This window comes from Jaculus jaculus, chromosome 8, assembly GCF_020740685.1.
Source record: "Jaculus jaculus isolate mJacJac1 chromosome 8, mJacJac1.mat.Y.cur, whole genome shotgun sequence".
NCBI lineage: Eukaryota > Metazoa > Chordata > Mammalia > Rodentia > Dipodidae > Jaculus > Jaculus jaculus.
This window is the reverse complement of record NC_059109.1, coordinates 62,628,965-62,644,873: the sequence shown is the minus strand read 5'-3', so window position 1 is coordinate 62,644,873 and position 15,909 is coordinate 62,628,965. Positions and strand designations below refer to the sequence as shown.

At 39.5% G+C, this 15,909-nt stretch overlaps 1 protein-coding gene across 1 annotated transcript in view; it reads right to left on the bottom strand.

The window, feature by feature from the left end:
- Window positions 1–1,026: 1,026 nt before the first annotated feature.
- Window positions 1,027–15,909, bottom strand: part of Usp50 (ubiquitin specific peptidase 50) — a 79,711-nt gene continuing 64,828 nt past the window's right edge. The window contains exon 7 of the mRNA XM_004669707.2: window positions 1,027–1,349. Coding sequence (XP_004669764.2) covers window positions 1,140–1,349 — 210 coding nt within the window. The 3' untranslated portion in view covers window positions 1,027–1,139. The remainder of the gene's footprint in view (window positions 1,350–15,909) is intronic.

The following is a 15,909-nucleotide window of genomic DNA, read 5'->3' as shown; positions in this document are numbered from 1 at the left end:
GCCTGTAATTAATTTAAAATTTATGTGTGTGTATGTTTTTGTGTAATCACTGTGTAAATACTTTCAGGTGATATTCTTTCTAAACTCACAGGGTCATTTGAACTTTTTCCTCTTTTTTCCTTTCTTTTCCATTCTCCTTCCATTCCCCTTTCCTTTTCTTCCCTTCCTTTTCCATTTCATTTCCACTTCCCTTTCATTTCCTGTACATGCTGGAGAAATACTCGACACCAACAAAAATCATTGTTTGGCACCAGGAAGTATCTTTCAAATATAATTAGCCATTTATAATTAAGAGGTATGGCAGAAATCCACCCTGTTGGGTTAGGGTTGACAGTCCAGTTGGGTAAAGTGCTTGTTTTGTAAGTATGAGGACCTGAGATAAATTCCTGTTACCCACATACAATGGCAGATATGGCAGCCTGTGCCTGTGACCCTGGCACTAGGGAAGCAGAGACAGGAGAACCCCTGGAGCTCACTGGTCAGGCACTCTAACCTAATGGGTGAGCTCCAGGCCAATGAGAGACATGAGTGACAAAGAAGTGGAGTAGATGGTGCTCCTGAGGTTGTCCTCTGGCCTCTGCATGCTTACTTACACATGAGCACCCACATGAACATGCATGCATGCATACAAAAAATAAATCTACTCTAACAAACATTGAATCTTGAAACCTCAGCACCTTCAAAGCTTATGAAATTCTCCTATCCATTAGCAGCACATGACTTTCATGTACATCTTATTTAGTTTTAGAGAGAGAGAGAGAGAATTGGTAAGCCAGGGCTTCAGCCACTGATGTCGAACTCCAGACGCGTGTGCCACCAAGTGCACATGCATGACCTTGGGCTTGCATCACTTTTGTGCATCTTGCTTACATGGGATCCAGAGACAGAATATGGGTCCTTAGGCTTTGCAGGCAAGCACCTTAACCTCTAAGCCATCTTTCTAATCTTCATTTGCAGTTTTTAATTGAGTTAATTCATTATTCAAATTCAAATAATGAATTAATTGAATTCATCTTCTTGGGATTGATCTCATAAGAGGGTACATTTGATACTTTAAAAGTTAATAATACAAGTAAGTTGTAAGGGTTTAATGATAAAGCAAAATCCACTGAGCTTTTCGTTGCTTGTTTCACAGTGTTCTAGGAAGCACTATCATCCTGGCTCTTGCATTTTTGTATTGGTATAGAAAAGGGCTGACAGCTGTAGAACAGAAGATACGCTGTAGCAATCTGAACTGAAGTATCTGGAATCTCACTGACTCGGGTGTCATCAAAACTGTACCAGGCCTGGGTTACTGAGTTCTTGCAGAAAGCAGTGTAGTGGCCACCATCCAGATCACCAAAATGGTTCTAAGGGAGGAAAGGATGTCACACTTAGTATCCACATGTATACTGGAACAAAAATGATAGGGTCAACAGAACTTTTTTTTTTTTTAATATTTTATTTACTTATGTGGGTGGAGGGCAGATAGAGAGAATGGATGCACCAAGGCCTACAACCATTGCAAACAAACTCCTGACACATGTGCCACCTTGTGCTTATGGCTTACGTGATTATTGGGGAATCAAACCTGGGTCCTTATGCTTTGCAGGCAAGTGCCCCATCTCTCTAGCCCCAAAACTTTTTAAATTATCCCTGACCCAAAAGGAAATAATAATGTTTAGCCTGACTGCGATTTTTTTTCATTTTATTTGAATTGCTCACATGTAATGCTTATTGACTATTTAGTAGAATCTGCAAATGAAATTGAACAGAATATTATAAGCATTTGACTGATGTGTATCGGTTAACATTGAGCACTTACTGTAGATCAAACTAAAGCATTGTAGTTATTGTGTGTGTGTGTGTGTGTGTGTGTGTGTGTGTGTGTGTGTGTGTGTGTTTTCAAGGTAGGGTCTCTAGCCCAGCCTGACCTAAAATTCACTTTATAGGCTCAGTATGGCCTTGAACTCAACACAGTTCTCTTACCTCTGCCTCCCAAGTGCTGGGATTAAAGGTGTGCACCATCATGCTTGGCTTATTGTAGGAAATTCTAAGGTAACCATTCCAAATAAACTGATAGTTTAATTCTAATCATAAGCTAAGACATTAAAAAAATACATTTAACATTGGAATAAAGAAAATTTAAAAAAGCCAGGTGTGGTGGCACCTGCCTTCAGTCTTAGCACTCAGGAGGCAAAGGTAGGAAGACTGCAGTGAGTTCAAGTTCAGCCTGGGCTAGAGTGAGACCTTACCTTGAAAAACAAACAGTAGCAGCAACAAAAATTAAGCATATCGCTACAGTACCATTTGAGGGGTGTGTGCAGATGCATACCCTTCCCCTAGTCACTTACGGTCCAATAAGAATTTATCCCCTTTTTTGTTCCCATGCCATCCATAAACCAGTAAAGAATTATTGCAGCAGATACACTAGAAAGCCTGACATTGAAGAACATGATGCAGTACAGGTCAGTGGTTGGTATACCGTGGCCTATGACCAGATCAGCCTACTTAATTAATTAATTAAATTACTTATGCATTAAGAGTTTATGTTTGTATATGGTTGCAAAAATCCAAAGAAAACTATTTTATCATATGTAAAAGTTACATGAAATTCAGAAGATTGGAAGATAGCAGATGACACTAGACATGGTATGCTAAAGTCTCCAAGGAATGAATTGGGGAAAGCTAGAAAATAGCTGTTAGAAGAGATGAGTTCCAAATGTATCTATCTACCTTAAATAGCAAAGCAAATTAGAAAGTAGAGTCTGCTCCTGCAGAGGTTGGCTCAGTTTGGGAAACCTGTTCCAAGTGAGAGGAAATGCCAACATTAGACTGTAAAAGCCAGAGATGCTTAGAATATCTGCACCATGTTTTCAGTATAGACAGTTTTTAAAGAGTAGAGAGGGTAGATCAGTATAGCAGCAGCACTGAAGAGACACCAGGAAAACCCTGTCTTCTCAGTGCTGGTCACCTGACACTTGGCACTCAGTAGAGCAGTATTGAGACATCATTCCAAGAAGTTCCTTGCTATATCTGCTTAGCAGCCCAAGACACTCTTGAGAACTATACTCTTGGGAAACTTGGAAAGTGTCACAGAACTATATGCTGAAACTTGGCTAGCAGAATAATAAGCTGTAGGGAAGGAACTTTGAATTAGAACCATGGTATTTGGTGAGCTTGAAACATGATTGGAGTCAGTCAGCATGTCAGACAACAAGGAAGATTCCCCAAGAGTGGGGCCAGCATTCATAAAGTATCCTAAAGAAAAATTGCCCAGGGATATAACTAGCCTCCCAACGAAGCACTGCCCATGTACAGGACTAGATCTATAACCCCATTCCTCAAAAGAAGACCCGAGGTAAAAGCAGGGTTAACATCAACATCTGAGACCTGACATTACACTGGAACATCCAGAGGTGAGACAGACTTCTGGGAGCCAGGGAAGGAATGCCAGGAGACTCCATGGAATCCAGCAATCAGAGCAGACATTCATATGTTACATCCCCATCCAGCATTCATCCCTTCACATTCCTCCCTTCCTACAAATTGTAATGCTCAATGTCAGTTTAGCAGGCCAGCTTGATCCTGCTGTATTCTTGTCCTGTATCTTGCTCTCTATATTTTTTTAATTTCCCCTTTTTGCTTTCCTTTCCCAAAGAACATAGGCTGGCCTGCTTTGTGTCTATTTCAGCCTCCTGAAAGCTGGGACTATTCTATATTATATGATTATAAAAATATCTCTGATTTCAGTCTACCTTAAATCAGTGCTGCCTCCTCCCCCTCCCCACTTAAGGTTGCTGTTATTCCCCTTCTATTTATGTGGCCCTCTACTTTTGATCACCTCAGTGCTACTGAGCAGGCATATTTTGCTTTTTTATTTCCTTTCCACTCAGCAATAGCAACTAAGATATTAGTGTACACAATACTGTCAGTACTTCTCTTCAAAAAACACCTTTAATCCCAGCACTTGGGAAGCAGAGGTAGGAGGATCCCTGTGAGTTCAAGGCTACACTGAGACTACATAGTGAATTCCAAGTCAGCCTGGGCTAGAGTGAAACTACCTCAAAAAAAAAAAAAAAAGATTGGCATGTAAAAGATGCTTTTCATTTGACTTTCTGTATTTCCATAGTGGGTCTACCCCTTCATCATTATGGTTGTGAGAGATGGTATTCTACTTAATGTATGGTATTCTACAAGTAGTCCTGGGCTCTAAACACCAGTCTAACACAGAAAAATGACATTTCAGCTCTACAACAATTTACTGCTTTTGTGCAAACATTTCCAGTGAAAGAATAAAGGTAACTTAAAACAAAAAAGTTCAACTAAAAAGCTAACTCTAGATGTGACTTCTCCAATGCAATAACCAAAAAAAGTAAAACAAAGGCAATATGTCTTCTCCAAAAATGATCAGTCCCAGCTGGACGTGGTGGCACACGCCCTAATCCCAGTACTTGGGAGGCAGAGGTAGGAGGATCACTGTGAGTTTGAGGCCACCCTGAAACTGTATCGTGAGTTCCAGGTCAGCCTGGGCTACAGGGAAACTCTACCTCAAAAGAAACAAAACAACAACAAAAGATCAGTCCCAAAGTAGTGTCCCTTAATGAGAATGGATTTGCTGAATACCCAAAGATTTTTTTTTTGGTTTTTTTGGTTGTTTTTTTTTTTTTTTTTTTTTTTGTAGGTAGGGTCTTACTCTAGCCCAGGCTGACCTGCAATTCACTATGTAGTCTCAGGGTGCCCTCAAACTCACGGTGATTCTCCTACCTCTGCCTAAAGGTGTGTGCCACCACGCTTGGCTAAGAATGATTTTTTGTTGTTGTTGTTTGTTTGTTTATTTGTTTGCTGCTGCTGTTAGAATTTTTCAAAAATGATAAGTATAGGGCTGAAGGGATGGCTTAGCAGTTACGGTGTTTGCCTGCAAAGCCAAAGGACCCAAGTTCGATTCCCCAGGACCCACATTAGCCAGATGCACAAGGTGGTGCATGGGTCTGTAGTCTGCAGTGGCTGGAGACCCTGACACGCCCATTCCCCCCCCCTCTCTTTTTCCCCACTTTCTCTCTGTCAGATAAATTTTTAAAAATAAATATAATCAAAGGAATCAAACAATACAAACTCCTCAGTGAACAAACAGCTGAATGAAAAAGGAGTCCATACACAATATAAAAATGAAATTCAATTATAGAAATACTGAAAAGCCAAACAAAAACTGAAAATGAAAATTGTAATCAAATAAAATGCAACATGATAGAGGAATTCAGTCAATGACAAAGATAAAAATGGGTGAATAGAACATGTGAGATGAGTGGAACAGGAGGGAGAAAGCAGGGCTGGAGAGATGGCTTAGTGGTTAAGGCATTTGCCTGCAAAGCCAAAGGACCTTGGTTCAATTCCCTAGGACCCATATAAGCAAGATATACAAGGGGATGCATGCATCTGGAGTTCATTTGCAGTGGCTAGAGGCCCTGGTATGCCCATTCTGTGTCTGTCTGTCTGTCTCTCTCTCTCTCAAATAAATGAATAAAAAATACTTTAAAAAAAAAAAAACAAATACACACATAAGCATCTCTCTAGCCCCTGACATTACAACTTAAAACATACTGAATACAGGTGCACCTAATTTCTTAGATAAAAACTCAAAGGTTTAATTCCAACAAAGTAAGTCAGTGACTTCAGTACCCTACTCTTTACAGTATATTATCCCAACAAAAAAGTGAGAAAGAAAACTGGGCGTGGTGGCACATCCTTTAATTCCAGCACTCAGGAGGCAGAGGTAGGTGGATCACCATGAGTTCGAGGCCACCCTGAGACTACAGAGTGAATTCCAGGTCAGCCTCAGCTAGAGTGAGACCTTACCTTGGGCGGAAAAAAAGGAAACATCTGAACTAAATATTATAGATAAATGGGCCCAACATACATGTATGGAACATTCCATCCAAGCACTTCAGAATACACATACTTCTCAGCAGCTCATGGAACATTATCTAAAATAGGTCATATAATAGGATACAAAGCAAGTTTTAGAAATATGAGAAAATTGAAATAATTGTATTCTACTTAACCACAATGGAATAAAACTAGAAATTAATGGCCAAAGAAGCTATTTAAAATATGCACATTAACACTACTGAATGGTATATGGGTCACTGGAGAAACCAAAATAAAATAAAATAAAATAAAATAAAATAAAATAAAATAAAATAAAATAAAATAAAATAAAATAAAAATAGAACATACAAAATCGATGGAATACAGTGAAAGTGCTTACATTAAAAAAAATCAGGGGGCTGGAAAGATGGCTTAGTGGTTAGGGCACTGGCCAGTAAAGCCAAAGGACTCAGGTTCAGTTTCCAAGTAACCACGTAAAGCCAGATGCACAAAGTAGCACATTTGTCTGGAGTTCATTTATCCATTCTCTAACTGCCTCTCACCTCTCTTTCTCTCAAATTAAAATTTAAAAAATATTTAAAAATTCAGGCATGGGGGGGGGGGTTGGAGAGGTAGCTCAGCAGTTAAAGGCCCTTTCTTGCAGAGCCTGATGGACTGGGTTCAGTTTCCCACATAAAGCCAGACACAAAGTGGCACATGTGTCTGGAGTTCGTCTGCAGTGGCTGCTTCCCTCTTCTTCCTCTCCCATTTAAAAAAAAACAAAAATTAAGTTCAACCTTTTCCCCAGAACCCCTTCAATCTCCCTGCATAAGAAAAGGTCAGTTTGTTGCTTCTTTTGGCTGGAAACCACCTCTATCCCATAGCCCATTTACCACTCTTAATATTTGTTAGCAGATTCCTTTTGTCACTTGCTTGCATTTTAAGTAGTCAAATCACAAAAGATAAGGACAGATCATGTCTGGGTTTGTGTCGGTCTTCAGGGAGGAAGACTGAACAAGTGGCTAAAGATTTTAACATAAGTGAGACTGTTGCAGTCCGGTTCACATTGCTGGTAGAAATCACCCAACCAAGAGCAGCTTCTGGGAAAGAGATTTATTTTGGCTTACAGGCTCGAGGGGAAGCTTCATGATGGCAGGGGAAAACAATGGCATGAGCAGAGGGTGGACATCACCCCCTGGCCAACATAAGATGGACCACAGCAACAGGAGGGTGTGCCAAACATTGGCATGGGGAAACTGGCTATAAATCCCATAAGCCCGCCCCCAACAATACACTCCCTTCAGGAGGCATTAATTCCCAAATATCCATCAGCTGGGGAGCCTAGCATTCAGAACACCTAAGTTTATGGAGGAACACCTGAATCAAACCACCACATTCCGCCCCTGGCCCCCATAATCATACATGATGTAAAAGGCAATGCATTCATCTCATTTTAAAAGTCCCCATAGTTTTTATCAATCCCAATGATGTTCATATATCCCCATAGTCCAAGATCTTTTAACTGAGCCATAATACCAAAAAATAACCTCAAAAAACCCTTAATGGCACAGAATAAATATTCTGCAATAGATGGCATTAGGCATAGCAAAGAAACATTCAACCAATACAAGATTTAAAACAACCAGGGCAAACATCAAACTGTAGCTTCAAGTCTAACAACCCTAGCCAGTGACAAATCTTCAAGTCTGATAATTCTAACCAGCAACAAGTCTCTGGCATTCCAATTCCACCCCTCCATCTAGGCTACTCACAGTCCTGGAAAATTTCATCGGGGTGCAGCTCTCCTTGGCAGCCATCTCATGGTCCCGGCATTTCCACTGGGTCTCCACTGCAAGCCACGGTTCATCCTCATGGCCCCATGGGGTCTCTATGCAGACAACCTACAAATCTGCTTCACACTGCCCATGGCCATTTCCAAAACACAAGACCATGTTGCAAACCCAATGACCCTCTTTCCAGCATTTCTTATACTCCACGATACCAGGTTGGGTGCCAATTTGTTAATCCAGGGGGGGAATAAACCAGACTTTGAAGAACAGGACACTCCTTGAGCACTCAGGCCCCTTCAAAAGAGTCTACATTCTTCTTGTTGCCCCAGCGCAGGTCAGCTAGCCCAGTCTCAAAGATTGTAATCTCTCAGTTGCAGCTGAACGGGCAACAGTTCACCCAAAGATTTTTCTTTCTGTGCCATATCCCTGTGCTCACACCAGTTCATTTTTACGCAAAGCAATCCTGCACAACTTCTCAGGACATAGGCATAAGAGCAACCTTCTCACACAAATTGCTAGCTCAGTCCAGGCAAAGCTCTTTCACACCCTCATAAGCCAAACCTCACAGTCCATAGTTCTTACTTCATTCAGAGACTTTGTGATTTAATGTCCTTTTTAAAGGGGGTAGGAAATTAGACGGACTACCAGAGACTTGATTTTGGTGCTAAAAAATTCAGATGTGACATCTTTTAAAAATCGCAGGGCTGGAGAGATGGCTTAGAGGTTAAAGTACTTGCCAGCAAAGCCTAAGAACTCATGTTCAAATCTCCAGGTCCCATGTAAGCCAGACAGACAGTGATGCAAGCATGCAATGTTGTACATGCACACAAGGGTGCACATGCATCTGGAGTTTGTTCTCAGTGGCTGTAGGCCCTGGCACATCCATTCTCTCTCTGTCCCTCTTTCTCAAAATAAATTTTAAGCCGGGCGTGGTGGCGCACGCCTTTAATCACAGCACTCGGGAGGCAGAGGTAGGAGGATCACCGTGAGTTCAAGGCCACCCTGAGACTACATAGTGAATTCCAGGTCAGCCTGGGCTAGAGTGAGACCCTACCTCGAAAAACAAAAACAAAAATAAATAAATAAATAAATTTAAAAACTCACAACAGAAAATGAACAAAGAGCCAGAACATAACGGATGAGCAATTATACACACAGTATCTGTGAAATGATTTCCTTTAGAATAGCTTTTGTGGTTTTTGCTCTAGAACACTGTAGGTTTACCCTTAGAGCACTCACACCATTTTTCCCCTTCATACATAGCTTCCAGAAACTAGAGAACAAAAATTTTGCTTGTCATTGCACAATATAAAAAGCTTACTTATTAAAACCTCTTTATTACCAAAATATGCTTTCTTGTTATTTTTTTAAATTTATTTTTTGCTTTTTGATGTAGGGTCTCATTCTAGTGCAGACTGACCAGGAATTCAATCTGCAGCTTAGGCTGGCCTCAAACTCATCGTTATCCTCCCACCTCAGATGCTCCAGTTCTGGGATTAAAGGTGTGAACCACCATATCTGGCTTGGGTTTTAATTTTTGTTCACGTATATTAGAATAGTGAATTTATACAATATGTTCTTTTATGTCTAATTATGACCTTTGTATTAATAATTTTGTAGCATTCATTTTTTCCAGTTTTAAAAAAATAGTATTTTTTTTTTTTTCAGGTAGATTCTCGCTGTAGCCCAGGCTGACCTGGAATTCACTATGTAGTCTCAGGCTGGCCTTGAACTCATGGCAATCCTCCATATCTGCCTTCCAAGTGCTGGGATTAAAGGTGTGTGCCAACCATGCCTTGCTTTTTTGAGAATTTTAATACATGAACATACTGTAATAATCTCCCTTCCCATTATCCTCTTTTTGTCTCTCCACATCACTAAACCACCTCCTGTTTCCAAGAAGTCCTTCTTCTTTTGGATGGCTTGGTCTTTTTGTGCTCCTCCATGTCAAAATGTTGATGGGCTCAATATTGTGCAGGTCTTGTGAAGGTAATGACACCCACTATGAGGTCACGAATGCACCAGTCAGTTCATGTTTGGAGGATGAAGCCCTGAAGTACTCCCCACAGTGTGGCTCTTGGGTTCTTTCTGCCCCCTCTTTTACCATGTTCCCTGAGCCATGGAGAGTATGCTAGGAATGTCTCATTTAGCTCTCAGCTATCAACAATCCCCTAGGTTCAGCACTTTGAGGAGTTTTGAGTCTCCTGTCTATCACCATTTCCAAACAGAAACTTCTCTAGCCAGCAGTGAGAGCAGCATTAATATTCTTTTTTTATTTATTAAATACTTTTATTTATGTGAGACAGAAAAGGAAAGGGAGAAAGAGTGAGCATGGATCCATTAGGGCCTCCAACCATTGCAAATGAACTCCAGGTGCATGTGCCACTTTGTGCCTCTGGCTTCATGTGGGTATTGGGGACCAAACCTGGGTTGTCAGGGTTTGCAAGCAAGAGCTGTTACCCACTGAGCAAACTCTCTAGCCCAGTATTAGTACTCTTTCCATCACCTCCTCTGCAATGTCCCCTGAACTCTGGTGGGTGTGTTAGAGATGTTTCCTCTAGTGCTGAACACTCAGGTGCTGCTGCTTCTCATCACGTCATCACGTAGATAAGTCTTGATCTCCCTGCACTGCCATCTGCAAAAAGAAATTTCTCTAGCCAGAAGTGAGAATAGCCCCATTCTATGGACACAAATATAACTATTGAGAAGGCAATTTGATTGGATACAGTGTATCCATTTAACTAAAAACAGTGCTATTTCCCCCTCTATAGCTTATAACCTTCCAAGCCATAGGCTTTTGACTAGGTTATCAGCAGGAGGTATGAGTTCCTTCCCATGAAACAGGACTCAAATCCAATTAGAGAGCAGTTGGTACCCTCATAACTGGCATGCCAGTATTGCACCAGTGGGCACAATTTGCCTGGTTGGCCTGTTGTATAGGTTGCAGGATGTGCTGCTGATCAAGACTGCTGATGACTTTTCTTTCCCTGCAGCCTGCATCACACTGTCCCCAGTGTGAGCTAGCCAACACAGAGGGGCTTCTAGCTCACTGTGGCTTGATTTCTGTTTCCTGTAACTAAAGCACGTGGTCTCTACAGCAGTAAGGTGTTACCATCTAGTATAGCGGGTAACCAAGAGCTTTGGCCATAGCCTGTGTTGTTTGGATGGTTCATGAGCCTCCCTGACCAACAACTCAGAGCAGTGAGCAGTGGACCGGGTTGGGGCGGGGGGGAGCTAGTGCTGGGATTTTCCTGTAACAACCTATGGCATACTTTAAAGAAAAAAAAGAAACATGGCATTTGTCTTTTTAAGCCTGAGTGACACTCAGTGCAATATTTTCTAGATTCATCAATTTCCTGTGAATTTCATGATTTCATTTTTTTCTTAGCTGAATAAAAAACTTCATTGGGTATATGTACTTCATCTTTGTTATCTGTCCGTCCATTGATGAGTACTAGGTTTATTCCATTTCCTGGCTGTTGTGAATAAAGTAGCAATAAACATGGATGTACGAGTCTCTCTAGTGGGATATAAAGCCCACTATATGCCCAGGAGTGGTATAGCTGGGTCATGAGGTAGCTATTTTTAGGTTTTTAGGAAACCTCCATACTGGCTATGTCAGATTATATTCCCATCAACAGCAAATAAGAGTTACTGTTTCCACACACCCTTACCAGCATTTATTGTCATTTGATCTATGATGACAGCCATCTGAGTGAAGTGAAATGGTATCTCAAGAAGGTATTTATTGCCCCTTTATATTTCTTCTTTTGTGAATTCTTTGTTCAGTTCCATGCACACACACACCCCGCTTTTTTTTGATTGGGCTGTTTGATTTTTTTTTTTTTTTGCTTAGTTTTTTGAGTTCTTTGTATATTCTAGATATTAATTGGCTGCCAGTTATATAGCTGGCAAAGATTTTCTCCCATTCTGTAGGTTGTTTCTTGACTTGGTTGATGGTTTCCTTAGTCGTAAAACAGCTTTTTTGTTTCAGAAGATCCCATTTGCTGATTGTTTGCCTTGCACCCTGGGCTTCTAGAGTACTAATCAGAAAGTCCTTCCCTACTGCCATCTTAAAGTGTTGTCCCTACTTTTTCCTCTAGTCATTTCAGAGTTACAGGTCTTACGTTGAGACTTCTTGATCCATTTGTGCATGGTGAGAGACAACGGTCTAGATTCATTCTTCTTCCCTTTCCCCAACACCATTTGTTGAAAATGTTGCCTTTTATCTGATGGGTGTTTTTGGCCTCTTTGTTAAAAATTAGGTGGCAGTAGTTACTAGAACTTAGATGATCTATTCCATTGATTACATGTCTTTTGTACCAATAGCGTGCTTTTAAAAAAAAAAAAAAAAAAAAACTATGGCTCTATAGTATGACTTGAAATCAGATAAATCCAGGAGTATTTTTTCTGCTGAGAGATAGTGTTAGCTACCTGGGGTCTTTTGTGTTTTGATATCAATTTCAAGATTTTATTTTAAAAAGGTCATTTTTTTTTCCTATGTCTGTGAAGAATGGTGCTGGAGTTTAGTTGGAATTGTATTGAATCTGTATGTTGCTTTTGGTAGTATGGCCATTTCTACAATATTAATTTTTCCAATCCATGAGTATGGGAGATCTTTCCTTTTTTTTTTTTTTTTTTTTTGGTGTCTTCCTCATTTTCTTTCTTCATTGTTTAAAGGTGTTCATCATAGTACTATTTACTTCCTTGGTGAGGGATATTTCAAGATTTTTTTTTTTTTCAGAAGTAGGGTCTCAGTCTAACCTAGACTGACTTGGAATTCACTATGTAGTCCCAGGGTAGCCTCCAACTCACAAAGATCCTCCTATCCCTGTCTCCCAAGTGCTGGGATTAAAGGTGTGCACTACCAAAAACATATTTCATATATATATATATGGTTGTTGTTGTTGTGTCACCATCTGGTTTTGCCATTAATGTTAATGCTGGCTTCATAGAAGGAGTTAGGGAACATTCCCTCCTTTTCAATTTTATGGAATAACTTGAGAATCAGTGGCTTCAAATCTTCTATAAAATTATGATCAAATTGAGCAGTGAGCTTCTGAGCCTGTACTTTTTTGTTGGGGAATTAAAAAATAAAAGTAACATTTATTTTATTTATTTACTCAAGAGAGACAGGAAGAGTCAGAAAAGAGAGGGAAAATTGGCACTCCAGGGCCTCTTGCCACTGCAAACAAACTCTAAACGCATGCACCAGTTTATATATCTGGCTTTACATACTTACTGGAGAATCAAACTCTGTCTAGCAGGCTTTTCAAGTAAGCATCTTTAACTGCTGAGCCATCTTCCCAGCTTTTGGGAGATTTTAAGGTTGTCCTCCCATCTCATTATTTGTTGTAATTCTGTTTAAATTAGGTATCTCCTCTCAGCTTAACTTTGGTGGGTCATGTATGTCAAGAAATTTATCCATTTGTTTTAAAACTTACAGTTTGGTGAAATGTATGTTTATGAGATATCCTTAAGATTCTCTCAATTTCATTGGAATCTCTTAACTCTTTCAGCTATAATTGAGGTCTTTACTCTTGGTTAATTTAGCTAAGGATTTGTCACTATACTTACCTTTGTTTCATCAATTTTTAAAATTGCTTTCATTTCTATTTTCTTGATTTCTGCCCTGATCTTGATTGGAAAGATCTGATAAGTTTGGGTTCTGTTTGTTCCAAAGCCCTTTGGTGGGAAACTAAATAATTTTTTAGAGATTTCTATATTTTCATAAAGAAGGCATTTGGAGCCATAACCTTCCCTTTTGGGGCTGCCTTCACTGTACCCCATAGATTGTGATATGCTGTGTTTTAATTTTAAGTCAGTTTTGGGAATTTAAGCGCATTTTTCACTTGTACATGTGTGTACCTATGCATGGGCATGTTAGGGACTGTTACTGCTACAAATGAACTCCAGATGCTCTCACAACATTTTGTATCTGAATTTTCATAGGTACTAGAGAATTGAATCTTAGCTCTCAGGCTTTGCAAACACACACTTTTTAACTACTAAGCCATTTCCCCTGTCCTAGTTCTAGGAAATTTTTTTATTTCTTTCTTGATTCTGCAATAGCTCATTCATTGTTTAGTACTGTGTTGTTCAATTTCCAGGAGTGTGTGTGTTTTTTCTTGTTAATTTCTAGCTTTATTGCATCATACTCAGATAAAATACATGATGTTATTTCAATTTTCTTTAATTTGTTAAAACTTCTTTTGTGTGCTAATATGTGATCTATTTTAGAGAAAATTCCTTGGGCTGTTGAGAAGCATGTATAGTCTGAGGTGTTTGGATGGAAGGTTCTGTAAATGACTGTTAGGTCCATTTGATCTATGGTGTATTTTAACTCCTTTATTTCTCTATTTTCTGTCTAGATGACCTGTCTACAGAAGATAGTGAGGTATTGAAGTCACCTGCTATTATTGTGTTGGAATTTATTTAATATCTTTGACTTTATATCTACTAGATTTTGTCTTATAAAATTAGGTGCACCTGTGTTTAGTGTGTATATGTTTAGGATTATAATGTCCTCTTGGTGAACTGTCCCCATGATCAGTATGAAGTAGCCTTCTTTACCTCTTCGATTAATTTTGCTCTAAAGTTTTATTTTGTCAGATACTGGTATAGCCACACCTGCTTGTTTCCTATTTTCATTTGTCTGGAATGTCTTTTACCAGACTTTCACCCTAAGGTAGTGTCTGTCTTTGATGGTAATGTGAGTTTATTGAATACAGAAGGATGGATCCTGTTTTCTGATCCAACCTGTTAGTCTTGGTCTTTTTTTTTGACTGGTGAGTTGAGTCTATTGATATATGGAGTTATTATTGAAAGGTATGAAGTAATCCCTCTCATTTTGATGGTTTTTCTGGAGTTTGGTGTTTTCTTGGTGATGTTTCCCTCCTGTAGCCTCTTTAATATGTTTATTCCTCTCTTCAGGGTAAAAGTATTACATTCAGTATTGTCTGTAGGGCTGGCTTAGTACTTGTATATTCTTTTTTAATTCCTCTTTAACTTATTCATCTATTTATTTGCACGTGGTTATGTGTATGTGTGTGCACATGCACACCAGGTCTCTTGCTACTGCATTGAATGCCTGTCGAACTTTATGTGGGTGGCTGTGGAACTGAATGTGATCTGGCAGGCTTTGCGAGTAAGCACCTTTAACTACTGAGCCATCTCCCGAGGTCCCTCATATATTCTTTCAGTCTGCTTTTATCATGGAGAGTTTCTCTTACTCCTATTACAAGAGATAATTTTGCTAGATGTAGTCATTTATATTAGCTTGTATCTTTCAGTACCCACATGAAGCCGACTGTATAATGTGGTCCATGTATGTAGCAGAGGCAGGAGGCCCTGGCAAATCCATACTCACTCTTTCTCACTGTCTGTCTCTTGCTCACAAGTAAATAAGTAAAAATAGTTTTTAAAAAAGAATTGTAACTAATAGAGGGGTAATAACCTATTTTAAGTAATTTATTTATTATTTGCAAAGAGTGAGAGGGTGAGAGAAAGAGAAGGAATGGGCACACTAGGACCTCTTGCTACTACAAAAGAACTCCAAATGCATGCCCTATGGGTCTGGCTTTATGTGGGTACTGGGGAATCAAACCTGTGCCATTAGGCTTTGCAAGCAAGTGCTTTTAACCACTGAGCCATCTGCTTGGTTTCTGAAAAAGAACACAATAAAGAAGCTCAGAATGGCTAAAAAAAGGTGGGGGGAATCTTTTGAATGGACTTAATTTGAGCACCAGTATTAAGGTAAAGAGAAAAACAGAAAAGATGATACAAAGTAAAATTAGAAAAGAGAAAAAAAAAAAAGACAATATAAAGACCCAGTAGAGTTTCCCCAAGATGTCTGTCCACACAACATTGGCAGCAGACATGCAGAAGCAGTCAAAGAGCCATCAATAGGATAAGTTATGGTGTTGTCGCATAAATTATATGCTAGCAAAATGAAGATTACATGCGATGTGGATAAATGTTGAAAACTATTGAATAAAGTAACTTGCAAAAGTCTAAAAATAGCTGGGTGTGGTGGTACATGCCTTTAATCCCTGCACTCAGGAGGCAGAGGGGAAGATTGTAATGAGGTCATCCTGGGATAGAGTGAGACCCTACTTTGAAAAGTCCCCAAAAAGTCTAAAAGTATGAAATTTCATAAAGCCCAAAAAGAAATAATATATTACTTAGCACTATGTACAAAACATTACAATCCAACAGTAAAAGAATGATAAGCATTATTTTCAAGGCAGTATGAACTGAAAGGTGTAAGCAA